The sequence below is a fragment of the Schistocerca americana genome, chromosome 2 (assembly GCF_021461395.2).
Source record: "Schistocerca americana isolate TAMUIC-IGC-003095 chromosome 2, iqSchAmer2.1, whole genome shotgun sequence".
NCBI lineage: Eukaryota > Metazoa > Arthropoda > Insecta > Orthoptera > Acrididae > Schistocerca > Schistocerca americana.
Genome location: NC_060120.1, coordinates 1,105,552,301 through 1,105,580,189, shown reverse-complemented (window position 1 = coordinate 1,105,580,189; position 27,889 = coordinate 1,105,552,301). Strand labels below are relative to the sequence as shown.

The window sequence follows — 27,889 nt, the reverse complement described above, 5'->3', positions numbered from 1 at the left end:
CAAATATAAAGCTTTTGATCACCCCCTTATACTATATACATCATCCATATGCTTAGTACCACCTTGTATGCCGCCAGCACATATACATACTCTGATTCTTCTCTGGTCCTGTGAAATGCAATGTAATTCCATTTATGGTAGAGTTAGATTAAAGTTCGTACTGGTTTTCGTCTGTTCTCTCTCTCTCTCTCTCTCTCTCTCTCTCTGGGCATTTGTGTGTGTCTGTGTGAGTTTTCTTTTCGTTATGTGCCTGATTTCATCATTTAATTCAATTTTCACTTGCCGTCTTCAGACGTCACCTATTACTCCACCGAATACTTCCTCATATGTTTAGCAGTTGTTTTGTGAGAGGTATACGGTCTGTTGGTTAGTCATTGCTATCATTATTACTTAGACAGTTCGCCAGTGGCAGTATTAAAATATAAAATTCGGAGCCTGCAATTACTCCTACTGATAGTTATTATTGCATGTCATTTTCACCTTCGATTTTCGTTCATTTTCTGTTTGTTAGTGAGCATTATGTTATTAAAATTCGATTCATGTGTATTTTTATTGTCGTATTATGCTAATATTTTAATTTTACATGTAATTTATGCATCATTTATAAATGCACAAAATATGAGTTGTAGCACCAGCTTTTCACAGATTTAAAAAGACATCGTTTTGAAGCTTGGAGGTGAACAAACCATGATTTTCGGGCTGCATTCTAAATTGGAGCGCTCTTCTGCGGTGCAATGTTCGTGTCCTCAGCAGGCCAATTGTACTGGCGAACTTCATGGCAGCGAGGCGCTGTGTCTCCACTCTCTATTCGTATTACAACGAAAATTGCGGTGAGCGCTGATTATAGCTCCAGCATGTTAGGATGCACAAGTGTTCGCATTTCAGATTCATGATACGTTTCACTGCCTCATTTTCATCAGTTTATCTTCAGGTCTTTGTGATTACGTGGTTCTTTTTTCAAATACAGTTACTATCGTCGTATAGCCCTTTTACGATATATTTCACAGAGCCAGATGCGAGATTATTTAGTAACCACACCCCAGTGAGTAATTCAGCAATTGACAGTCTTACTTTTGCATACCTCATTGGAAAGTATGTCATCGTAACATTCATTTCATGATTGGTTTGAAAGCTTCGTAGTTACAAATATCTTTCGTAATAAATCATAGAGCTCTTTTTAAATTAGAGGTTATCATTAGATACATTTAAACATTTCAAATGATAAATAGTGTGGGAACTACCGACCTTAAGTTTCACTGATAGGGTCGAAATAATTTATGGCGGTAGTAAATTCATTGTGTGCTGCACTGAGCATCAAGGTTGTTCCTGTTTCATAATTAACTCAGATCCATTTCAATTCGCTGAAACAGGTGCAGTTTTGCACAGTGTACTCCTTCATAAAAGAGTGACTCATGTTTGATCCAGTGAGTGTATATCCACCTTGCTTACTAGTATTCAATCAGTGTATATGGATGTTTATGACCAGTTACATGTACCTAAGACAGAGGATTTACGAACGATCTTAAACTTACGTATGTACCAAAAAAATTATACATCCATGTACGGTACTCGATATGCGTGAGTTGACTCCATTTGTGACTCAGTGACATTTTGCTGATACGATACTCCTTTTTGTGTTTCGTGAACGGGACAATTTTGAATTTCCCTGCTCCAGTTTCTAATCTTATCGAGGTCTACCTAAATACTTCTGCAACTTCATTGCAGAAAAGTGCATAAATTCCAAAAAGTCTGCTTTTATTATTATTATTGTTGTTGTTATGTTTGAGGTCACTAGCATAGAACGTGAGCAGTAAGGGTCCCAACATACATACGTGTGACATACCTGCGGTTCCTCCTGCATCTGCTGACGGCCTTAAATCCACGATAGCATGCTGTACCCTCACTACCAAAAAAGCCTCAGTCCAATTTTTTTTAATAATTTTATATACATTTCTACACATTGATCTTGCCAAAAGCCGAGAAGCGATTCTTCTTAGTGTTTTAGCTCTCTGGGGCACTCTGGGATGCTCTCTGTGTGACTCTGGGATGCTCTCTGGGGCACTCTGGGATTGTCTCTGGGAGAGTTTTGTATGCATTTTGTTTAGTCCAATTACAAATTTCGTTTGATATCCTGTATGATGCTACTTTCGTTAATAATCGTTAGTTAGTGCTGTGTCAAATCACAGGAGGAGCACCTGCAGTTTACTGGCAAGGAAAAGCGTTACCATTATTTGTGGTGACTTGGCAGTCTCGTTGAATCAATCGTACCCTTTGGCGTGGTTCCGGCGCCTGCTGACTGTTGTACGTATGTTGTGGACAGCCGCCCCCACGGAAGCCTGGAGGCGGCAGCTGGACGTGAACGTGCTGGGTCTGAGCATCTGCACCAGGGAGGCCGTGCAGGACATGCTGAGGAGGGGCGTCGACGACGGCTTCATCATCCACATCAGCAGGTGGGTTCTCTGACAGCGCGTCGCCACTTAACAGGGACGTAGAGGACTGCACGTACCACGTTTCTTTTCGAATGGACACTATGTAGCATACGTGTTAAAGTAAGTCTTACTGAGACATACCTTCGAAGCAGATAATACATTCCACGCTGCATCCTATTAAGTGTTTGTTTAGGAAGGAAACATGAACACAGAAACCAGTTTTTACCAGTCATCTCGTTTTAGGAACGCAATGTGAAAACTGTTCATTTTATATGCTGTTAAAGTTCAAGTTATCTTAAAGAAAATTAATATTATTGGTGCGTTGTCAGTGAAATAGGCGTCCGCAAGTGCCATGTCGTGAATAAAATTTTCAGGACAGGATTAATAAGAACGGAGAATTACGATGATGGTTTTAATGATTCAGCTTTTTCGCTTAACCTTCTCCCACTTCACTAGAAGGCACAGAACGTTAGTGAAACTGTCAGGAAAGTCATACGTTGGGACGTTGTTCGATTCCCGCGGTGCATCCGCAACTTCTTTGGCCTTTGTGAGCCATGAGAGACCCTTTCTGCACTCTCTCGTTTTCCCGTAGCTTCTTGTTGGCAACACCAAGTGATATTTTACAGAAAAGAATTGTCCACGATTTCATTTCAGTCAAGTCACAGCAAGCGTCAACACGTCGTTGAGTTTCGTTCAGGAGTCGAGACGTGTGTGAGAGACTTTGCAAACGCTTTCTGGTAAACGACATGTTCACTTGACTTAGAAATGTTGTTTTTTACGGTCTCCGGCACAACATCGTTGACACACTTTTGGCCGCACGTTTACTGCTAAACAGTGCCCGCACAAACCTGATTAGCCGAATAATCATAATTATGGTGTTTGCAGCTGTTAGTTTAGTCTGCACTGACGTCGTTTATACGCCAGGTATGAAATAACTTTCTGGAGGGATGGTGTAGTTTGTGCACTTGCTAAACGTTCACTCCTTTCATTTGTTGTATTGCAGCTGTTCCGTCCTGCAGCTGCGACGGATGCAAACCTCCTCTTTTCTCGGATAACTGGGCAGCGTAACTCTGCGCTAGACAGAGCATTCAAATGACGGAAGCGAAGCGTGCTCACGTGGGAGTATGAATCATGGTTTTCCGTCTCAGTATTGAACACGTAAAGCAAATGAACTCGTCCTAACTTTCAATGTGTTCTAAATTGATTCATTTAGTCTGTACAACACAGTGCACGACACTATCACCAGGATCTTTTACATTGCCAAGAACTGCCTTTAGAAAAATACGGATAAAGCCAAGGATTCAATGCTTACGGCCCTAAGTAAAGCAACGACATTTAAAGGGAACCTGGCGCTGCTACAGTGATTATAGTGCCAGACGGCTAGCCGTAGCCCCTTAGGTTAAATTTAACCTCAACAACGCAGATACTTTTGGGGAATGTTTTCTTTTTGCATTTCACGAAACGATAGTCCGCCCCTGGTAGCTGAGTAGTCAGCGCGACGGAGTTCATACCTAACGGCCCCGGGTTCGATTCCCGGCTGGGTCGGAGCTTTCTCCGCTCAGGTACTGGGTGTTGTATTGTCCTTATCATCATCATTTCATCCCCATCGACACGCAAATCGCCGAAGTGGCGCCAGCTCGAAAGACTTGCACCAGGCAAACGGTCTACCCGACGGAATGCCCTGGCCACACGGCATTTCCATTTTACGAAACGATGAAGGAAAGAGGGTGTTGGTAAGGGGATTTCGATGTCTTATTGCTATGTTGAAGCTGGCTTGCAGCATACAGCAGGCTTTTAGTTGCTCACGATGCATTAAAACGGTTGCGATTTATCGCAGGAGCATTTACCCAGGAGCATAATGGCAGGAGTCACTTCACATTGTTATCCAGGAGGGTAATAGACAGTGACGAAATGCGCTGCCTTTAACCTATAATGTTTTCCGATACGCAAGGAGAGAGTTAGTAGTTATATTTTATTAGACTCCAAACATCAAAATAATACGCAAGCAAGTTATATACGTCATCTGTTGAAAAGTATCTGGTCACCTTTTCGAGGATATTAGTGTGGGGTGTGTCCAGCGTTCGCCTTTATGACGACTGCAGTTCTGCTCGAGAGACTTTCAGTGAGGTGTCTGAATGCGGAGGAATGGCAGGTCACGCTCAGGAGCAGACACCGGATAAGGCAGTGAGAAGGACGCTGGAGTCTGGAGGGAACTGGACGTCGTACTTCATCCGAAAGATGTTCCTGAAAGTTCAGGCTGGGTCTCTGGGCAGGCTGCTCCATTTCAGGATGTTATTGTCGAAAAACCATTGCCTCACACGTGAAACTTTCATGAGAGGGTGCATTTCCATACTGATACAACTGTAGCCTACAGACCATTCCTCTACTGTACACACTATACTGTGTAGAACAACGTGTACGTATCCTTCCGCATTTAGCGCTTCTTAATCGCTTTAAGAGTATAACAACGAAACCACGGAGAACACTCCCGTACCGTAACACCATCTCATTCGCAATCTCTCATCATGATGGCAGGTAAGGTTCCTTAGGCATTCGTCAAACCCAAACACCTGTGTCGGACTGACACAGGGTATAGCGTGATCCGTCACTCAGTATCACTCGATTCCAGTCGGTCAGTCCAGTGCCGTCGCCCTTCACTCCGACTAAAGCGTGGCTCAGCATCGACCACAGGAATGTGTAGCGTGCAAGGAGCCACTCGACCCACTGCGCCACGTTCTTTTCAGCTCACCGAGCACAGTCACTGTGTTAGCCTATCTACTGGTAGCAGTTTCAACCTCACGATTGGTTCGTTCCTCAGATTTTATGCGGTTTTTTGCAGTCGCCACTCGATGATCCCTGCCAATCTGTACAAGCGGTCTTGCCTAGCCTTGGTTTAGTTGTTGTAGAGAGTTTACACCATAAACTTACAATGGCAACATTTAAGGTGGGCAGGTTTATGAAGGTTTAAATATACCTGCTCGATGTGTTACCCAGATGACATGGAACGCCTAACCCACGTTCGAAGTCGCTGGGCTCTCCTGACTGAACCACTCGGCTGTTCCTGCCTCAGTACTGCCAACATCACAACTCTCCGCCTCCTGTAGTACTGGCGGGTCAGCCTCACGTGCCAACTGATGTTCAGTTCCTGACAGCATATGGGTATGCAGACACTTTCCATCAAGTACGGTAGTTAGGAAACGGAAGAGGTATGTTGAGATTTCCCTCCAGCTTTGGGAAAGGAATTGTTTCAGACCACTTGCGAAGAGACATTTCACATCCACGTTTTACTTTACTTCCATTATACAGAGTTGGTGAAACTCCAAGAACTTATCGGGGAAAAAAAGTAATTGGTCAATTGAAATCAAAGTGTTACAAACACGAAAATATATTGATAATGTGTTAAAACAAATCTCGAATTAAGAGGAAACCCATGTGATGTTCATTATCTATGTCTACGTCATGTAATTTTAGCATGCAAAACAAAGGAAAAAAGTGAGGACAAAAAGACTGGTTCATAGAAGATGTATGATTAAAGACGATCTTTTTTTTATTACTGTAGACTATAAAAATATATTGTGGACACAAAGATCGCATCATAACTACTACTTTTGTCAACAGTTGTACACGTCAGTATGTATTTTGTATAGGAGTGGTGATAATGAACTTTGATACTGTGAGCAGTATGGTTTTATTCCGACTGAGGCGACTTTCATCTACGATTTGGTTTTCTGTAAGCAGAAACTGTTATCGCATCTCGGAGATGGCTCGCGACGAATACTATGCGCAGGTGCTGCTACTAACGTAGTGCTCAGTAGTTCCCCAGTGCGTAATGTCACTTGCGCGCAGCCTTTGTCTTGAATGCTTCGGGAAGCTCCACCGCAGCCGATCCATGTGGCTGCCGTGCCTCGTTAATAGCTCCGCCTGACACGGTGTCGCTCACACCGACGATGCTGCTGTCTCCCATGACAACTGCCTGCTGCGCGATATGGCGAAATCCAGAAGACCTCTACCGAATTTCCATTTAGGTAAGCAGTGACGGCTCTTCTTAAATATCTTAAAGGTAATTCCCCCTACAGAGAGAAAACGCCTTATAGTAGCCTGCTGCAGGAGCAGCAAAACTGCAGTATTTGCGACTCTGTCGCAAATGGTACTGTCAAAGATCACCATGAAGGAAAGGACCGTCGGCCTTAACGGAAAACTGTTAAACAGTTTAAGCTTTAGTGGGGTGCTTCGAGGTCTACAGCCGAGTATTTTTTTTTTTTTTTTTTTTTTTTTTTTTTTTTTTTTTTTTTTTTATGCACAATGTTTCAACGCCGACCCAGTCGTCGTGTTTAGGTGCTACGGGTTTTGCTGGTACGTGTGGACTCGAGATATTGTTAGCCTCTCACACCTGTTTGTAGCCGAGTTCGACTCTTGGTGACTACTGCGCCCTTTGTTGTTCATTTGTTTTTCAGAGATCCCTTTCCGTGAAGCAGCGGAAGTGAAAAAATTGTTATTGATTTAACTTCCGGCCGCTAACGGTCATTTAGCCAGCTGAACGTTAACTGAGACACATAGTTCAACCCATACATAGATGACACAAGTGATACAAATAAGAGCATTAGATATACAACTGTTCAGAGCCTACATTAAAATAAATATACATATAAAATACATATTAACATAACAGTTAACATAGTTTCCAGTGCGATGTTGCTGTTACACGGATATCTTGGCAGCTTATAACAATCTGAGAACCTCTTTTTTATATGAGCATTACTCAGAGGAAGTAGGGACGTTGGCACTCATAGGTATCTCCGCCTTCAGACGGTATAACTGTTGTAAAAAAGATTGGCTATGTCTCTCATAGTTTGAACATGCGGAGACGACGTGATTAATGTCACTTTGTGTGGTGTTATTACAGTCTCAGACCAGTGTCGGAGTAACTGCAGTGAGTAGTAAAATGAAACACCTGCAGCCCTTGTTCATGATATGGCAACCAGTTTCGGTGATTCAACAGACCATACTCAGACCTCAGCTGATGCTGAAGGGCTGAACTTCGATCAGATGTACGATCCTATCAGCAGCCAACGTCTATTAACTGGCGTCCGTAAAATATTGTAGCAGTGATGTTGTCTAACACAATGAAATAAAGACCTTGATAAAGTGAAGGGAGTTGACATATTTCAAAGCTACTAGTATGGCTACAGCTTCCGCAGGAAAGAAATCGAAGTTTCCTGTGGCAGGTGAAACGTTTTTGAGACCGTATTTGTAGAAAAAGGCACATCCCGCATTTTCTCCCTCACTTAATTTGGGGCCATCAGTATACAAGTGTGCAACCAGTCCGGCCTTTTCTGGTCATTCTGTCACGATAGATGAGCGATCCGTTAGTGACAGGCTTTCTAAATGTATAAGCACTTCATGAGACACGACTGAACAATGGTGCGTACAAGTAGGAAGTGATCTTGTGCTGACGGTTTTTGTTGGCAGGTGACCCCATGTTCTATAGCTAATCACTAGAGCGGAGACAGGCTGGCGGGGAGTCGCTATTCCGGCAAATAGTCAAGGGCCTCCAGTTTGGAATGCAAAGGATGATTTAAAAAGGACATCCTGTTGAGTAGAAATTGGCCCACCAGCAATTACCTTCTGTTATGTAAAAGCATTTCATAGGCTTCAACTAACAGGGCGTTGTATAAGGTAGAGCACATAGTGCCTAAGCAGTGACGAATTCATCTAAATTGAAATTTGTCCAATTTTCTCAGAATGTCCTTTCGCCCAATATGGGACGCCACACTACTGTACCTAAGTCTTGTTCGAAGTAAGTTTTTGTAGCACGTCAATAAATGGGTTGCATGAGATCCCCCTCCAAACTCGGGAGACTGATTGGATAATATTTTATGCTTTTTTGTAGTCGCTTAGTACATGTGAGGGACACATGACAACCGGGAATCAGTTAGACGACGCCCAAGAGTGGAGCCTGCGATGACACCGAGTAACATTCAGGGTCTAGGATAATTCCGTCGGGAATCTGTGGAGACCAACGCTTGAAAAATACAACGAAAGGTGACTCATCAGTGGGTGCTTCTGTAACGTCGACTCTCAGCCAGCTGTTCACACGGATCGTGGCAGAGAAAAATACAGCTTTAAGGTCTGTAAAAGAAGTGGAGCGAGAAATAATCACACATTGTCTGCATACTGAAGTATTTTAGTCGACGTGGGAAGAGTTTTTCCATACCCATGGTGTACACAGCATATGACGGAGTACTGATAATTGCTGCTCGTGAAAGTCCAGTTGAGACAGTGCGATGGCCCATTCGTTTATCATGCAACGTGATGAAAATATTCCTGTCAAAAACCATTTCTTCTGAGATACCTAGCGCTCCATTTATGGAGCAAAAGATCTACGTTTACATTGTCATGTGCTCCGTCGATATCCACAAACATAGCTGTGGTCTTTCCAGTCTTCTAGAGCTTGTGAAACTATCTGTTAGAGCGATATTGGCAATTGTGCCTTTTCCCTTTCCAATCCAAATTATGAAGTAGCCCAGAGGTTGTGCTATTCCACCCATCACTCCAATTGTTGTTTAACTAAACGTTCCAAAGTCTTCCCAATGCAAGAGGAAAGAGCAATGAATCGGTACGAAGTCGGCTCAGAAATATCATTGCCTCTTTTCAAGACTGGACTGTTATGTGTGTTCTTCAGTCTTTCCCAGGGTCTTTAGACCCCCAAAGTTGATAGCGTATATGCAAGAGGAGGAAAATTGCATGTTGCACACCACACCATAGCATAGTGAACAGTATCAAAATGGTTCAAATGGCTCTGAGCACTATGGGACTTAACATCTGTGGTCATCAGTCTCCTAGAACTTAGAACTACTTAAACCTAACTAACCTAAGGACATCACACACATCCATGCCCGAGGCAGGATTCGAACCTGCGACCGTAGCAGTCGCGCGGTTCCGGACTGAGCGCCTGAACCGCTAGACCACCGCGGCCGGCGAACAGTATGAAATGGCTGTAGAGCTGCCTGTGGCTGAGCGCATTGTCCTCTTCAGTTCCACGAAAGTAAAGGGAGAAACAAAGCATTCATCATGGTAGTGGTGGCCAAGTGAATATGTAAGCAGTCGAGGACGTACTGGAGCAGGAGAAATTCGATCAGTGAATTGTTCTAACCAAGGTGTTTCCGTCATAGGAGTGTAAGCAGATAGCTTGGTCCTGAATTTATTGATTTTGTGTCATAATTCTGTACTACTAGTACTAATACTACTACAACCAGTACTACTACTACTTTCTTTTGCTGATCTACAACAAAAACTTAACCAACTTGCCTTCTTTTCGCATATAAGGTTTCACTTAACTGATGTATTTTTTTTTTATATTCCAGAAAATTATGAAGAGTTCATTAATTGCGATAAGCACTTACTGCAAGATGGCGTCGTTCCACTGTTTGAGAGACGGTAGGGTTCCGCCAAATGGGCGAGGGTTTCCTGTCAAGACTAGTCTCCCCCTCCCACGCTCCCACCCCCCCCCCCTCGTCCCGACGGCTCTTTCTTGAGTTCGTGTGCGGCACACATGGGACCGAGATATTGGGGCCCAGTCTTCCTTCCCAAGCTGCATTTCTTTCTCTGTGCTGCTCCCTCTCTGTGCCCCCTTCTTCCCCTCTGCCACTTCCATCCATTCTGTGTTCATACTTACGTCGGTCTGGCTATCCAGCTGGTTTGTGTGTTACTTACGATTTTTGTTCCCCTTGTTGACCTTTTCTTTTTGGCGTTTTCTGGTCTCCCTTTGGGATTTCACTTCTACTTCTAAATTTTCTCTCTTTACTGCGCAGGAGAGCTTCTGTAAAGTTTGGAAGGTAGGAGACGAGATACTGGCAGAAGTAAAGCTGTGAGGACGGGGCGTGAGTCGTGCTTCGGTAGCTCAGCTGGACTGGCAGTCTGCGTTCGGCAGGGCAGCAGTGCGCACCGCGCTCGGCCGTCCACGCCGCTGCGCGCGCGGAATGTTTTGTTTACTTCCTCGTCACCGCGCTTCTCAGTCGAACAAGCTGTAATGGCCAACTCTTACAGGAAGAACACACTTAAGTTCACCTTCTCAAATGAATACGCACGACCCAAAGCACTGGCCGTCGAACGCTTCCTACGCGAAGACGTGAAGATCCCCCGTGACGAACTCTTCGGCATACACCTATCGATCATTAGCAGCGTCGTTTATGTTAAGATGACTTCCGACGCTGCCTGCAACGAGATCATTCAAAGGACGCGACATGGACTAAAATTTCGGCTCTCCGACGGAAACGTCGGGCCTGTGGATGTCGACCATGCAGGACTTGGCCTTCGGACGATCCGTGTATTCGAACTGCCTTTCGAGGTGAATGAAGATGAAGTCATCGCGGCGCCAAGCCCGTTCGGAAAAGTCCAGAGCCACGTAGCCGAGACATGGGCACAGTTTACGACTTATCCGGTGCTTAATGGTGTGAGACAAGTCCGAATCGATCTCAAACGGCACGTTCCATCGTACATTTCTATCGGCGGCTGCCGTGCGGTGGTCATTTACGACGGACAACCTCGAACATGTTCCGGTTGTGGGAAAGAAGGCCACGTCCGTAATGAATGCCTGCAACGCCGCATCACACAACTAAGGCACGACGATACGAACACCGACAGAACCACGACCACCATTCCAGTCACCTATGCGGCGACACTGCACGTCCAGCCCTCACAAGACGCCGTTCATGAGCATCTCTCTGGTCCGATACACCTGGTGGCGTCCCAGCACCTTGACACCGGCGGCGTCGCCCGTGAACATGTCCGACAGCCGGACACACCCACGCTAGAAGATCACAAGGATACCAATGAGAGTGTTCTGGAGAATGAAGACCGCATCATAGCACCCGCGGCTTTTGTACCGGAATGACCTTCCTCAGACACCGAAACTCATTGCCGAAAGCAGAAGTCGCCCAAACGAGGAAAAAAAAGGCCGCAAGACATCAGAATCGACCATTGAGCCACCTCCGCAGGACGAAGAGATGGCACATCACTCTGACGGAGAACACGATAACACTTTCTCCTCTGCCACGGAGACGCGTCATCCACCAGACGGTGAACCGTCCAACAGAGATCGTGCGCCAGCCCCGCGCCCAGAAGCCATGGAACATAGCACGCCTGTTGTCACCGACGCAATTGAGCCGACTCGGCCAGCGCTGCCACCTCTCGCCGATGTCAAAACTGTCGGACATTTTTCATGGGCGGATGACACGGATTTCCCACCTCCATCTGATGCGGAAATGAGATCTGTTCCTCCGTTAGACCAACACTAAAATGGGGGAAGTATTCTACGGCGACTCCTGAGACTTCTATGGACTTCCAGCATCCACCACGACAATCTTCACCAGCTACGAACCTATCGGCAGCACGGATCTCCCATCAGGCGTACCGAATAGCTACTATCAATACTAATCGGCTCCCACGTTAAACTTCAACTGCTCCGTGACACGCTAAGAGCAGCGGACATCAACATCGCCCTGTTACAAGAACTGAGGACAGCAACTTGGACTGGGTGATATGGATATGAGACGTACGCCGCCCCTGCAGCTATGGAACACACAGGCGCAGCCATCCTCCTCCGAGAAGGGATCGCAGTTTCCGATGTCGCATACCTCCCAACGGCGCGAGGGGTGGCCATAACAGTTGAAGGAATCAAAATCATAAATCTCTACGACCCATCGGGCACTGATAAACGGAGGGATCGCTCCCAGTTCTACGCAGAAGATATCACGCCTTTATTCCTCGGCCGATACGATCATCTCATCGTAGGTGGAGATTTCAACTGTATTCTCGAGCGCACAGACCAATACCCCCATTTCACCACATGTCCCGAACTTCGCTTCCTCGTCCGCCGCCTTCGTCTCCTCGACACTTGGCGAGTGATGCACGGCGACCGCCTGGGGTATACACGCATCACGAGCCACTCCGCCAGCTGACTTGATAGAATATACATCTCTAACGCTCTAAAATCAGTTCTCCTCGACGCGGAACGTTGGCCGTCTGCCTTTTCGGATCATGACATCTACATCTGTACCATGAACCTACGTCAACAATCTATATGGCGCAACGCAGGACCTTAGAAACTCAATGTTACGCTACTGCGTGACCCTGAATGTCGACAACAGGTCACCGACACGTGGCACACCTGTGTTCAACGCATTATGCGTTACGAGACCACACTGCAGTGGTGGTTGCTGTGCGCCAAACCGGCCATCCGACGCACATTGATACACTATGGCAGAGCCAATCCAGGTGGAATCGCCACAAACCTGATTTCTACTATAGCGCTCTACGTGAACTCATGGATCATTCTCCATCCCCGGATCGTCTAAAAGAAGCTCAACGCATCAAGGCAAAGATTTTAACCTTGACCAGATGCCGTCTAGAGGGAGCCATTGTACGAGCACGCAGCCAAGATAGGATTAACGGTGAAGAACCTTCTATGCATCATATTGTTCAAAATGTTCGTCGACGCAGACAGGCTTTAATGTCAACTTTAGACCTACCTGATGGACGACGGCTGACATCGCAAGCTACCATTGCGTATGCATTCACAACGCACTATAGACGTTTCTATCAAGAGGTACCTGCCGGTGCAGAGGCCATTGCTGAGGTTGCCCAGGAGACATTTGGTACTCTAAACGCAGCAGCTGCAACCCTCCTGACTTCTGAAGTGACCACCGACGACGTCCAAGGCGCTGTAGCCAAAGCGTCTCTGAATCGATCTCCCGGCCCGGAATTGTTTACCTCTCGAATTTTACAGAACCTTCCAAGATTTGATATTGCCACGATGGAGGGACATGTACTGGGAACTTTTGTCCGGCGCGCCGAACCCGCCATCAATGTTCATGGAAGGCTTACTTGTACCAGTCCCGAAACCCGCAGGAGGAACACGACTCGACAATTATCGGCCGATCACGTTACTCAATTCCGACTTCAAGATTTTCACACGCCTTCTAGTAGTGCGACTCAAACATGTCTTACGAGACATTGTTTCCCAAGAACAAACATCCTTAGGCGCCGATCGTAATATACAGACAGCCCTCAGTGAATATCGAGATGTGATCGCTGTGGCAACACACTTGTGACTGCCAGGCGCTTTAATCTCCATCGACTTCAAACAAGAGTTTGACCGCGTCAATCATGCATTCCTCAACGCAGTGATGGACCGAATGGCAATTCCCCCGACGTTCACGCAAGTGATTATGCGGCTCCTTCGTGGAGCAACGTCCGGACTTCTCGTCAACGGTAGACTTACAGAACCTATACGGATTGAACGCTCAGTACGGCAGGGTTGCCCTTTGTCGACGGTACTTTATGCCATTGCGATGGAACCACTCATTTGCGGATTACGGCGTCGTTTGACAGGTATTCCACTCCGGGATCATATGTTCCGCTGCCGAGCCTACGCGGACGACTTGGCCCTCGTCGTACGTTCAGCGGCCGACGTACAAGCTGCGATGCAGTGGATTACCCGTCACAGTGCAGGGGCAGGGAGCGCTATGAACGTGGCAAAATCATGCGCCATGAAGATCGGCCGCGGCCTTCCCGCAGACAGCGTAGTCCCATTTCAACTGGCGGACACCCTTCGTTGTCTCGGATTGGTGTACACGCAAGACATTCGCCGCACCTCGGCGATCAATTTTCGGGCGCTACTACAACGCATCCGGGCCAACATACAAAATCACATACTACGCCCGCTGAATATGTGCCAGAGAGTCACCTTCGCCAATACCCATCTGGCAGCCCGGATACCCCATATAGCGCAGATTCTGCCATCACTGCGACAATGGCGGCCGGATTACAGGCGGCTTTCGGCTATTTTATTTGTTCTGGACACATCTTCAAAGTCCAGTATGAAGCTCTCACCTTACCGAAGCGGGACGGTGGCCTCGATCCGGTTAATGTGAGCGCCAGAACTACGGCACTTTACACCAACACTATGCTTCGGTTATGCAAAAGCCAAAATGCTAGTTTTACTGGAATGTTGACCACTGAGCTCGCACCTGTTTCGAGACGCCCACCGACGTCTTTGGCACACATCCCACCTCCTATGTCACATATCGGCCGTTTCTTTTTGGAGTACAGCTACATAGGCACCGAGCTCCCCAGGACCAGGAAGACGATTACCCGCGACATCTATTGCCTTCTCCAAAAGTCTCCATCCCGCAACCCCGTCGAAACACGTCACCCCGAGGTTTCATGGCCTACAGTTTGGAAAACGATCCACCAACCATATCACACCACTGACACCACCTCTATGTGGTACCTTCTCGTCAACTGCAAGTATACTACAAGACAGAAACTGCATCGCATCGCACTGGTGGACTCACCCCTGTGCCTCAAGTGCAATGTCGAAGATACAGATTTACATCGTTTTGAGTGTGGGCCAGCAGCAGCCGTCTGGACCCGTACAGAAGATTGTGGCTTTCTACCTCCGAGTACCACCACATCATGTTTCTCCTACCATGATGATATATCCCGACACGACCTACTTTCCATCGGCTAAGTGGCACGCCATCACATGGATCAGTGGCATGGCTGTCAACTACCTCTTCCAGGACGACATCGTCGATCCGGCGGACTTTTGGACACGCCTCCAAGTACATCACCACACCCTTCGCCGAGATCGACACTATCGGGCCATTTTCGCGAACTATTTACAGAGTATTTTCACCAACCCGCCTCAAAGCTGGAATCTCAACGAACCGTGCCAGCCAAGAATGGACGATCCCACGTTCCCCTTTAACGGTCAATGATAGAATGCATTTTGTTCTGATGGCGCGACAAAGTGGAGCATGGCGAGGAAAGTATTCCTATTTTATTTAACTTCTATTTTCTACTCCTCTTCTAAGTTTTTTTTCCTTACACATTTTTAAGCTTTTCAGGCATAGCTCTCTATCTGCAGCCTATTTGTTTTCTTTATCCTGTGCTCCCCCACCCCACAAAAAAACATAAAAAAATGGGTTGCTACTGATGGTTTGAATCTATACTCATTTATGTTAACAATTTAAAAAAATAAAAAAATATAAAAAAAGAAGGCCGTTGCGGAAATATAGCTACCTTTTATGTTTTACGCTTTCTAAGGATATTGTGTTATTTTATGAAGAACGTCGTCTTTTATTTTCATACACAAGAGGTTTTTATTTTTCTCCTTACCTGCACCTTAAAAAAAGTAAAAAACGGAAGTTGGTAGAGCACTAGCCCGCAAAAAAGTAAATAAATAAATAAAACAAAAAAACAAAAAATGGAACTTTTAAAAAATAAAAAAATAAAAAAAGAAAAGAAGCGGTTCAAAAAAGATGGAAGGGAAAAAATGGTAGAGCACTTGCCCGCAAACAGGCAAAGGTCCCGATTTCGAGTCTCGGTCGGGCACACAGTTTTAATCTGCCAGGAAGTTTCATATCAGCGCACACTTCGCTGCAGAGTGAAAATCTCATTCTGGAATTTAAATACTCTTTTACTCTATATGCGTCAATAGCTGATGAGGCTAGAACTCCTAAAACTTCTTTGCTTACTGGAACTGATTCTTACTTGTTACATTTTCAACATTCAGGTCATATGCACTACTCACGTTTGCAAACGCTTTACCAATGCTTTCTTTGCCAGCCGACAGATATTTGCAATGACGAAAGAAGTAATCAAGACATGATATCCTGACTTGTGGATGACAACAAATCAAAATATTCTTGAAATATCGAAGGATCCGAATTGTACAGAGGTATACCACAAAGCGGAACTACGTTCTTCTTCTGTTACACTGTCAGTGTGTCAGTGTCGTCGCAGTTTACTTACATTCTCGCAGTGAAATCTTGACTATGAATTGTCATTCATAGTGCGGCCAATAAAAGCAAAACATGATACGTTCATTTTCGAAAACAAGTTCTAGCAATTTGCAACAAAATGTCACCAGTAGACAGTTATGGCGCTATTAAAGAGCTTTTAAAATAATACCTCATATATTAATTAGTGAAAAAGCAATTGTAAACAAAGGAGTGGTCTCAGTTGCCTAGACCCTGTAAAATTTTATATTTTGCTTCAACAACTAGCCCTATGTGATTAATTTTCTTGGTAACGATGGCCTAACCTCTGTAACACGTACATGCTTCTTAAACAGCTGTTTCACATCCATTTTAATAAAGATTTAATTGATAGCGGGAAATTTTACATTTTATTTTCACACTAAACTATTGTAAGTTTTTAACAGTAGCTTAATTGCTTCATTTCTATATTACTTCTTGCCAGGACCTTTGTGTGTCAGTTTTTCAGAAATAACTTGTTCTGTTTCATTTTTGAATTTCGTTTTGAGGTTTTCGAATTAAATAAGCCGACATCGAGCTTTGAGATATAGCAGTATTAATACTAAAATGACATGAAACAACCGCTTTAATTTTAGTCACCCATATATCATACCTGTGATCAAGTTTGCTACAATGTACTCTTCAGAAAAAACCATGAATGATGATGATGCATTTTCTACTTACAGCTGTTTTCTTCTGCTTTTATGTTTCATTCTATAATGCCGTAAGTGAAATGGAAAGAAGACAAGGATTTCTGGTAAGTTGAGTATTGGGTAATATCAACAGCAGCAGAAAATGGCATAACGGGAGTAGGATTTGTTATGAATGGGAAGGCAGGACACAGAGTGAGTTACAGTGAAGAGGTCAATTATGTAATTACTCTCATCAGAATCGACAGCAAACGAATACCGTGAACAATGGTTCTGGTATACATGCCGACGTCGCAAGCAAAAGATGAAGAGATAGAGAAAGTATTTGAGAATATTCAACGGGTAATTCAGTACGTGACGGGAGATGAAAATCGAACATTAACGGAGAATTGGAATGCGGTTTTAAGGGAAGGGGTAGAAGAAACGGTTACGGGACAATGTGGGATTTGTATTAAGAATGAAAGAGGAGAAAGACTGAGTTCTGCAATAAATAGCACCTAATAAGAGCAAATACTCTAATCAAGACTCACAAGGGGAGGTATGCTTGGAAAAGGTCGGGAGATACATAAGGATATCACTTACAAGGGGAGGCCGCCAATTGTGAAATTCAGATTCGATTCATACTGCGCATAATAAAAGCTCATGGCCAGAGGTGTAATGTGGCAAAGCACCAAGATGCACTTCCCAGCCGTTGTCGAGAAAATCGACAGTTAAAAGAAACCGTTGCGGTGAAATACTCTCGACAATTAATGATTTTCTACAGCGTCGTGGCGCAGCGGTAAGCGCTCGGGTTCGTAATCAGAAGGTCGCCGGCTCGAATCTCGCGCCATGCAATTTTTTTTTATTATTAGTTTTTTGTAATTCAAATATATATATATATATATATATATATATATATATATATATATATATATATATATATAAAGTATTAATGAATTGCTTATGCATGTTGGTGAAGGCGGATCGCTCTCCAATTGTACCCGCCTCCATTTTTCCGTTTTTTTTAACAGGGTGTACCAAAGCTCTCCCGTCCGCACTGATTTTCGACAATGTTATAAGTTGCGCTAGGGACCGCATCTACCTTCTTTCGAAGTTAGCAGGCAACTACGCTCTTATGCGGCGGCTCGTTTCGGCCCATTCAACATCTGTCATTCAAGTGTAACGAGCGAGTAACGGAGTTTATATTTCATAACTGCCACAGCAAATTTGTGTTCGTGGGGTCTCTATCCTAATTCGAACGTTTGACTTACGCTATACGTATTCGTTTCGGAATATCGTTTCTACGTCTTCCGTTAACTATACGTGGTTAACATTATGAAGACAATTAATAACATTTGTGAAATACAACTTTGTTTGCGGAAAACATAATGATGTCGCCAGTTTTTCCACGACAAACGACTTTCAACAACCTATTATATGCATAATTGTTGCAACTGATTGCCGGGAATTATATATATATATATATATATATATATATATATATATATATATATATATATGAATTATAAAAAACAAATACTAAAAAAATAGGTTGCACAGCGCGAGATTCGATCCGTCGACCTTCGGATTACGAACCCGAGCGCTTACCGCTGCGCCACGACGCTGTAGAGAATTATTAATCGTAGAGAGCATTTCACCGCAACGGTTTCTTTTAACTGTCGATTTTCTCGACAACGGCTGAGAAGTGCATCTTGGTGCTTTGCCACATTACACCTCTGGCCATGAGCTTTTATTATGCGCAGTATGAATCGAATCTGAATTTCACAATTGGCGGCCTCCCCTTGTTAGATCAAATCAAGGTTACGCAGAAATTCCGGAATCAGATACAGGATTTTAAGGCATACCCAGGAGCAGATATAGAGACAGATCCCAGTTCAGTACTGATGAAGAGTGGGCTCAGGTTAAAGAGATTAATCAGGAAAAATGAGTGCACAAAGAGTTGGGATATGATAGTACTAAGAAATGAGGTGATAAGCTTTATGTTCTCTTAAAGCTATAGGCACTGAAATAAGGTGTAGCTCAGTAGACCATACAGTTAAAGAGGAATAGACATCTATAAAAAGGCCAATCACATAAAGTGGAGAGAAAAACATAGGTATAAAGAAGGTAACTGTGAAGAAAGCATGGGTAACACACGATATACTTCAGCCGATCGATGAAAGAAAAAAGTACAAAAATGTTCTGGAGAAAACAAGAATATAGAAATAAGAGTCGCTGAGGAACGAAATAAATAGAAGTTGTAGCGAAGCTAAAGCGATAAGGCTGCAGGAATAATGTGAAGAAATCAAAAATGAAATTATTGTCGGAAGGACTGACTCAACAGAAAAGTTAAGAGAACCTTCGATGAAATTAAGAGCAAGGGAGGCAACATTAAGAGTGCAACGGGAATTCCAGTGTTAAATGCAGAGGAGAGAGCAGATAGGCGGGAGGAGTACCTTGAAGGCCCCTTTGAAGGGGAAGATTTGTCTGATGTCATAGAAGAAGAAACACGAGTCGATTTAGAAGAGATAGGGGATCCAGTATTAGAATAAGGTGGAAGGGGTAGACAACATTCTATCAGAATTTCTAAACTAAAAAATTGCAATAAAATGACAATTCACGTCAGTGTTTGTAATGTATGGGTATGGCGATGTGTTGTCTGACTCCTGGAGAAACATCATCCACAAAGTTCAGGAGGTAACATGAGCCGACAACGAGAATTGCCAGACATTCAGATTAACAGCACGTGCATCGAAGTTGATGACCAGAATAATACACAGAAGAATGCTAAAGAAAATTGAGGATATGTTAGATGATAATCAATTTGGCTTTAGGAAAAGTAAAGGTACCAGAGAGGCAATTCCGACGTTGGGATGGATAATGGAAGCAAGACTGAAGAAAAATCGATACAGGCTCATATAATTTGTCGACCTTGGAGAAGCGTTCGACAATTTAAAATGGTGCAAAATATTCGAAATTCTGAGAAAAATAGGTGTAAGCTGTAAGGAAAGATGGTTAATATACAACATACACGAAAATCAAAATAGAATAATAAGAGTGGAAGACGAAGAACGAAGCGCTCAGATTACAAAGGGTGTAAGAGAATGATGTAGTCTTTCACCTCTACTGTTGAATCTAGACATCGACGAATCAACGAAGGAAAGAAAAGAAAAGTAAAAGCGAGAAATTAAAATTTGACGTGAAAGGGTATCAATGATAAGATTCTCTGATGACATTGATATCCTCAGTGAAAGTGAAGAAGCATTACGGAATGTGCTTAATGGAATGAAAAGTTTAATGAGTACAAAGTATGGATTACAGGTAAATCGAAGAAGGGCGAAAGTAACTAGAAGTAGCAGAAATTAAACAGCGAGAAACTTATCAGGATTGATGGGCACGAAGTAGAAGAAGTTAAGGGATTTTACTACCTTGGTAGCAAAATACGCTTCGATGGGGAGGGGAAGGAGGACATTCGTCATCACAAGCGGACTAGTATTGCAAAAGAGGACATTCCCGGCCAATAGAATTCTAATAATGTCGAACATAGACTTCAATTTCAGGAAGAAGTTTCTGAGAATGTACGTTTTGAGCATGGCATTGTATGGTAGTGAAACATGGACTGGGTGGAAACCCAGAAAAGAAGACGATAGAAGCATTTGAAATGTGGTGCTACAGAAGAATGTTGAAAATCAGGTGGACTCATAAGGTGAGGAATGAGGAGGTTATATGGAGAATCAGCGAGGAATGGAAGCCATTGACAACAAGAGACAACAGGATGGTAGGAACCTGCTAAGACACTAAGAAATAACTTCCATCGTACTGGAGGGAGCTGTAGAAGGTAGAAAAACAGAGATTGGAATACATCCAGCAAAAAATTAAAGACTTATGTTGCAGGCGCTGCTCTGAGAGGAATTCGTGGCGGTCCGCGTCAAACAAGCCAAAAGACTGATGACTCAAAAAAAAAAAAAAAAAAAAAAAAAAAAAAAAAAAAAAAAAAAAAAAAAAAAAAGAGATACTCGCTTTACGATAACACTTACCCGTTAGTCACATTGCAATCGAAGTTCTGACTGTTACATTGTTTAATAATAAAGCAAAGACCGATATAAAATTGCGCCTCATCTTGCATCTAAAGTATGCTGGTAAATGGCATTTTCTTGGTTAGGTGAGCAGAAACTTGCATGTGTTACTGTTACCACATGTGTTGCTGTTGCCGAGGTAGTGCATAAAGTTATTTCTTTAGTGATATGAAGGCATCAGAAATATCGGAGAATAATGTTGAACACTCCAATGCTGTGCAGAGTAGAAGATCAATGAAATCAGTGTTGTGGCGTATTTCTGATTCTTCAGAAAGATGACGGCCCACGAGCGATGTTGTAGGTGACGACGTAAGTACTTACGACTGAGATGTTTTCGGAATATTCCGTTTATAGAAGGGAATAGATTAATCAAGCAGTTCAGTAAATTGTCTTCCTATGATTCACATAACTGACCTAACTGTACTTATCAGTGTAAAGTAGACAACGAAAAATTCCGGATGAAGCTACACGTCATGATTCTGTCTCGTGTCTATAAGGGACGTATTAGCAGTTGGACAAATACAGGAAGTTCAGGTATATCGATTAGCATTTTTGACATGGCATGGCATCACATACAGACCTTTTATTACGCTGAAAATGGTGCTGGGTACCACAGAGAAAGCGCATGTGGTGGCCAGAGGAAAACATAATGTTACGCTAAGTGTACAGGGAAAGCTTACGTAAAGTGCATCTACATATACACAAACTGAGAGGCCGCAAATCACATTCTACCATTCGTGAGAGAAAACATGTATTTGCCAGAAAAAGATAACATTTGAAAGTCACGCCTGGTACATGCAGGAAAAAGTCCTCCAAACCCTGTCATACGGACAATATTGACCGACTACAGCATAAAATTTGGGCACCCCAGAATTGCCACATGTTTATTGTGAGGCAAATATAGAGCTGACTGTTTTAATCTTGACTCGTAAACGAGACGTATGTAACTCAGATAGTAACTTTGAATAAGCGGAAACAACATCCAACGAATTAAAATTAACTAGGGTTTGTATAATAGTAAACCAGGCAGTTTTACGAGAGTGAACTTTCCGAACGTTTCAAGTCTGTACGGATTACCAGAAGTATCTTCCACTTCCTAATATTTTAACCAATGAAGTATATTCCTGCCTGCAGTTATCATTTTATTCATTCAACATTCATTTGCTTTCTTTTGTGAAATCGGAATTTTGCAAATATAACCAAATACGTTCCAACAAAAGACCTATGAACTGTAATCCCTTTACACTTTTGCCAGATCGAGTAGAACTCTCATAAACGACGCAAGCTAGCGTTATTGTTCAAACAACTACCACGACTCTAGTCAGTCAAAACATCTGGAGGTAACGTTCTGGGGCAACTAAGATAGCAGAGGTCACCAAGTTTTGACGTCATGACAACTCCCCTTATTTTTACCGCCATGCGTGAAACTCATATTCTCTCAGTGTTTTACAACTCCTGGTGGATGTTGTGGCCATTGAGATCTTCATAACGTCACTACCGGACTCCAGGCACTGTTTTAATTGAAATCTTCTAGCATATTATTCGACACACTCTTTAATTCTGCTACTGCAGAAACTCGGCGTTAGCGTGACGATACTGGTCACACCGCATATGTTTTCATGATTATATTCGAGGCTCGAACCTCAGGTGGCATCGCACATCTCTGCTCCATGAGCCATTAAGACCCATCATACAGAAAAGAAGTGCTAAAGACTCCGCTCCATAGAGCTCGAACACTCTCAGATAATGAAAGCGTCTCCGAAGAATAACAAAATCTGGAATAATGTTCCGAAAAAATGGGTATTCAGATCATAAAATTGATTGGGCGTAAAAAATGTGTCCCTGAGGAGGCGTTTGAGACTGAGAAAAAGAAAGAGAAGCAAATAATCATTTATCTATCTTTTTTAAATTGATGTACAAGGCTAACATACGTTACCATATGCACTGCAGTACTAAACTATTGATGATATCATTTCATCATATTGTATTTAGACAAACTGTATTTCTTGCACTTCTTTCTACAACTCAGATGCTTCCCCATGCCGGAATATGACTCGTGTAATGTAGTAACGACCTTTCTCAGTCTGAATCTTAAATGAAGTAAGTGGCCTCACATATCGCTCAATTATTCACATTTACTGCAATTACTAACTTCTTCCCCACTTCCAATGTTTTTAGCAGATACTGAACTTTTACTTGAATTGTCAAGAGTCTTAATGTGGGCCAGTACTCTGATAGCGTGCTTCGTAGCGTTCTCATATCAACATAAACTCATGCATTTTATATTCGTTAAATGAAGGAAACTTTGAGACTATCTCAGATAATACATGCTTCTAACTTATTGCAATGTAATATGTGGTTATAGTTTCCTAGCTATGTTTCATGTCATTTTAATAAAAACAAACACAGCGGCGTTGAGGTTGAAGAAACAGTCGTGAGTGTCTGTGTATTTCTAGCACATCATGTGTCTAATGTAATGTAGAAAGACGTAAGCATTTCTTTTTTTTTTTTTACTTATTATGCTTCTTCATTAGCTCACTACGCTCTGTACTTGGAATACAATGCAATATTAGCTTTTATGGAACTTACGTGAGCACGTTATGAAGATATGTTTTGTACATTGCTACGTGCATTGCTCAGTGAAATAAGCAGGCATATCGAGAAATGTCCACACTGATTTTTGTGTCATGAAAGGTATGTCTTGGACCATAACACTAGGTATTTATTTTTTCTTTTCAGCATTGGGGGCCACCTTCCGCCGTTTGCCAGTGATGGAGCTATGTACAGTGCCAGCAAGCACGCAGTGAGGGCACTCCTTGAAGGACTGAGAAAGGACCTGGTCGCCAGAAAGAGCAAAATTCGAGTCGGGGTGAGTGGAGATGCTTCACAGTAATTGGGATTTCTTGTAAGTCAACCGACTCTTTTGGGCTTTAGTCTTCTTTTTGAAATGTTCATAAATAATTACTGCACTGTTCTGCTACTGACAGATTGAACAGGATGCAATCAGTTTTTTCTCGAATTATTTACGTTTTCTGTGAAGTTCCCTGTAATTATATGAATACTATAACAGTGTTATGATTGAGAGTTCATAAAGTTTTGTCTGTTTACCTATCGTGGCAGTTTATTATTCCCATAGTTTCAATAAAACAGCTTTGACTCCGATTGCAAAGGCAGGAGACAGTTTTACTGTCGTGCTGCTATACGCCTTACAAAGTCTTCTGCCTGTACTTGTAAAACAGGCAATACCTAGAGCACCTAGCGCTCGAGAAAGAAATGAAATTGGCCGCTGGCTGGCTCAGTTGAACGTCACTCACAAAGTTATTTTAATCGAAGTACTCATTTGTACATTGCTGCCCCTTTTCTGATAAGTTGAGGAAACCCACAATGAAGTAATTATGAATGCTTCTCTTCCCACAGTCTGTTTCTCCTGGGCTCGTGAGGACCGAAATCCTTGACGGAAAAGAAAAGTGGTCTTCAGAAATATTTGACAAATTTAACTGTCTGGAATCGGAAGATATCGCAGAAGCTGTTGTTTACATGCTGTCACAACATCCGCGTGTGCAGGTAGGCTGTCTGCTGTCTTGTCATTCCTACTGCCTGACACTCAAAATCTCCTTATCACGTAAATAAAGCTAATACTTAACTGGAAAAATTTGCCAGTTAGGTAGATGAGTGATTGTTGAGAAGGTCACTAAAAACAGTGAGAAAGAAAAATATATTATGTGTCTGCAATTTACTAGTCGCTCATCACGTAAAATCTTATGTTTCAGGTGCACGACATCATTATTCGTCCCACTTGCGACGCCCATTTATGAACGAGTTTTTTAAAGACTCTAGGTGTAGAAAAATTCAAAGGGAGTTGGTAGTGGATGTCTGGAGCGGCAGCAGGTATCAAGCAGATCGCAGTACTATGAGCGAATACTGCAAAATTTGGTGAAAGCGAATAAAATAGAATTATTGCATTATGGCTACTGAATTGTTCGCCACAGGCACAGAACGAACGTTGGGAGCTACATCTGGGGACATCTGCGTGAGTTCCCTGTAGTGGGTCGAACATCTGCATGGAAGAGACAGCACTCAGGTAACACGTCGCCACGATGAGAGGACGCGCAGCTTGTGTGTGACACGAGGCTCTCGCGTAGCGTATGTAACTGTCGACAGAATGTTTTACTGCATGGGGAAGAATTGGGAAATGGTAGTCAGCATGTTCGTGATGACACTTTAAGCTAAATAGTGTCTCCATGCGGGATCGACCAGTGGCAGAGCGGTCTTAGGTCCCATTATGTAATGAAAATTTGGCAGGGAATCAGCACGGAATGCGAGAGTTCATAGTTCGGCCAGCAGCGGCCACACACGACCTTGGCGGCGAAATGCAGCCACGGTTTGGGGAATAGTAGGCCGAACAGCCAGTCCACCAGCACAATTAGCAGTCTTTGGAAAAGGAAGTATCCTTGACGTGGATTGTCGTGAAACAAATTAGAAAGCGCGTGAAACGGTAGCAGACGTGGCCAATACAAGGGGTATGCTAGAGACGCTGAAGAAATACAAGGGTCTGCAGGCTTTGATGTGTTCAGAATCGCGAGGCTGTTTGCAGAGCAAACACCAATGATACAGAAAAGAGGAAACAATAAAGGTTCAATGAGTCAGCATGTTTGAGATTTACGGTTTAAAAATCACGTGTTCCAACTGGCAAGAACGAAAATATTTACAAAGAATGAATGAGAAAATTAGCACCAGCAGGAAAAACAGGTAAGGTAGTGCCAATAATAGAAAGTGGTGTTACATTTAAGTTTTTGTTCGAGAAAGATTCCGAAAACGAACATCAGCTAATGTTAGATAATGAGCTACTTTAGCTTTGAGAAGGGCCAGCCTCCGACATAAAAATTTTTGGTGCTATAATAAAAATGTCCAATACTGTTCATCATGAAGTGACATTACTTACGCCAATTCTGGATGAATTAGCGGATAACACATTCCTCATAATAACTATGCTCAGTGTAAGTCAGATGGTTGGCACAGATTTTTTAAATGTATATCATTGTGAGGTCAATTGTGAATTATGTTCAGTGAAAATGTATATTGAAGGAATAGCAGTAGTGGTACCATTCTTATCACAATAGTGAGCCAGTTAAGGGAACTCCTGAATATAATACAAACGGCCAAAAATAATCACGAAAAAGAACTGCAAAATATAAAGTTCAATCTCTTGAGAGTTTAAAGAGCAGCAGAAGAGCTATGTGGACATTACAGTACTGAAATCATATTGTGGAAAGTTGAAAGTGAGAGAGAGAAATTGAGTAGAGTAGACGATAAGTTGTCCTAGTAGGGAAAAAAAGTGTAGGGTGCCTCTCACTGTTCGAGAAACTTCATAGCATTGCAACTCTGTGTACTTCAGCTATCTGGAGCCATTCTAACCTTCTGGTCCTAGTCTCTTCTGTGGTCTATTATCTGTCTTTTGATCATAGAAATGGAAGAAATTTCTCAATGCGTCATCGATCTACATTTGAGACCAAAATAAGAAAACAGGCTGATGCGAGTCAATTCCGTGAACTAAAGATTGATACTGAAAAACGTCAACGAAACTTACCAGGAAGGACATATGGAATGAAGAGTTATCTCAGAATGCCAAAGTACAGAATTATATAATTGGCTAACCCAGTAAACGAGTAGCGTAAACACCGGAACTGAAAGAATGAATAAGTGCTAAGGTTAAGTTGTTGAAAGTTTTGTAATGGCGTAAGAAAGATGTGAACGCTGAAGTATGAGGCGGTGTTGCTAAAGTGAACACAATGTAATTGTTTTCAATTTAGTGATAAAAATGCTACAGATATCTAGTACAGTATGAAGCAAAGTATATAACAAAAGTTGGGCTTGATAATGGCCCAGGCGAAATTAAACAGCTTAACAATAACCAATGTGAATTGGACTGTTGTGCCTTGAGCACAAGAATAGAGAAAAATTTGCAAGTTAAAAGAAGTAGACCTTCAGAGTTAACATATGTGTTAACAAAGACTGAGCAGCCATGACTGCCGGCATAAGAATAAATAAGCTACAACAGGATATATATTTTTAGAAATACAAGGGAAAGAAGAGTTATATGGTCCGAAAGGTGTGTTGTGCAGCAATTAGGACAACCGTAATATACCTTAAGAAATGGTAACGAAATGCTTGAATTAATGTGTGTGGATATATGGATGATGTACAGAAAAGCTTCCAACATTTTGCAGATGAGGAGTAAATTGAGCATTAAGGCCCAGATTAACAAATAAGTTTAGACTAGTTATCTGCTTCAAGGTTGGCGCTAAACGGTGAAGGTTTAAGACGATAGGACGCGGTCTGACACTATGGGGAAACAAATTTAGACATTGTAATGGCCAATGTTGGGAAAGAGATCCAACAAGTAGGGATTGACATGGACCATTTCAGAAGGGTGGAAAGAGATGGGGGCCTTAGTTTGATGCAGCAATCGGCGTTTTCCCCCTGAATCTGCTCGATATAGCAGACCTCAAACTGGACAAAAAGACTCCATTCCCAATTATGTCCACAAAGTGGTGATGTGTATGAGAAAGTGAATAGAAGGGAATTGTAGAACTGAAAAGTGCATATATAATGAAGCTACGCTATCAATAGTCATGTATTAGCATTAGATCTAGAAGCTACTTAGATTATGAGAGTCAGAAAATTTGTTGTAACAAATGTTTTGATCAGATGCTAAGTAATACAGTCTCTGCTTAGTGGGGCTATAAAAGCAGAATTAGCACAAACGGTAAAAAACAAAAATCCACAATGAAAAATTTGTGAAATATGTTTGTGGTGAAAAGATTCCTACCTAGCCGCCATACCGACGATTCATTTAGTCTGTGGTAGCGTTTCCAAACACATGAAATGTTTAAGAACAGTTGAAGCAGGGTGAGATGTGTCAGTGTGCTGTC

General features: G+C 42.9%; 1 protein-coding gene across 1 annotated transcript in view; it reads left to right on the top strand.

Moving 5' to 3' along the window:
- Positions 1–24,896, top strand: part of LOC124595753 (farnesol dehydrogenase-like) — a 43,722-nt gene extending 18,826 nt beyond the window's left edge. Inside the window, exons 3-6 of the mRNA XM_047134631.1 lie at positions 2,321–2,450; positions 23,697–23,826; positions 24,375–24,521; positions 24,728–24,896. Coding sequence (XP_046990587.1) covers positions 2,321–2,450; positions 23,697–23,826; positions 24,375–24,521; positions 24,728–24,772 — 452 coding nt within the window. The 3' untranslated portion in view covers positions 24,773–24,896. The remainder of the gene's footprint in view (positions 1–2,320; positions 2,451–23,696; positions 23,827–24,374; positions 24,522–24,727) is intronic.
- Positions 24,897–27,889: the final 2,993 nt, after the last annotated feature.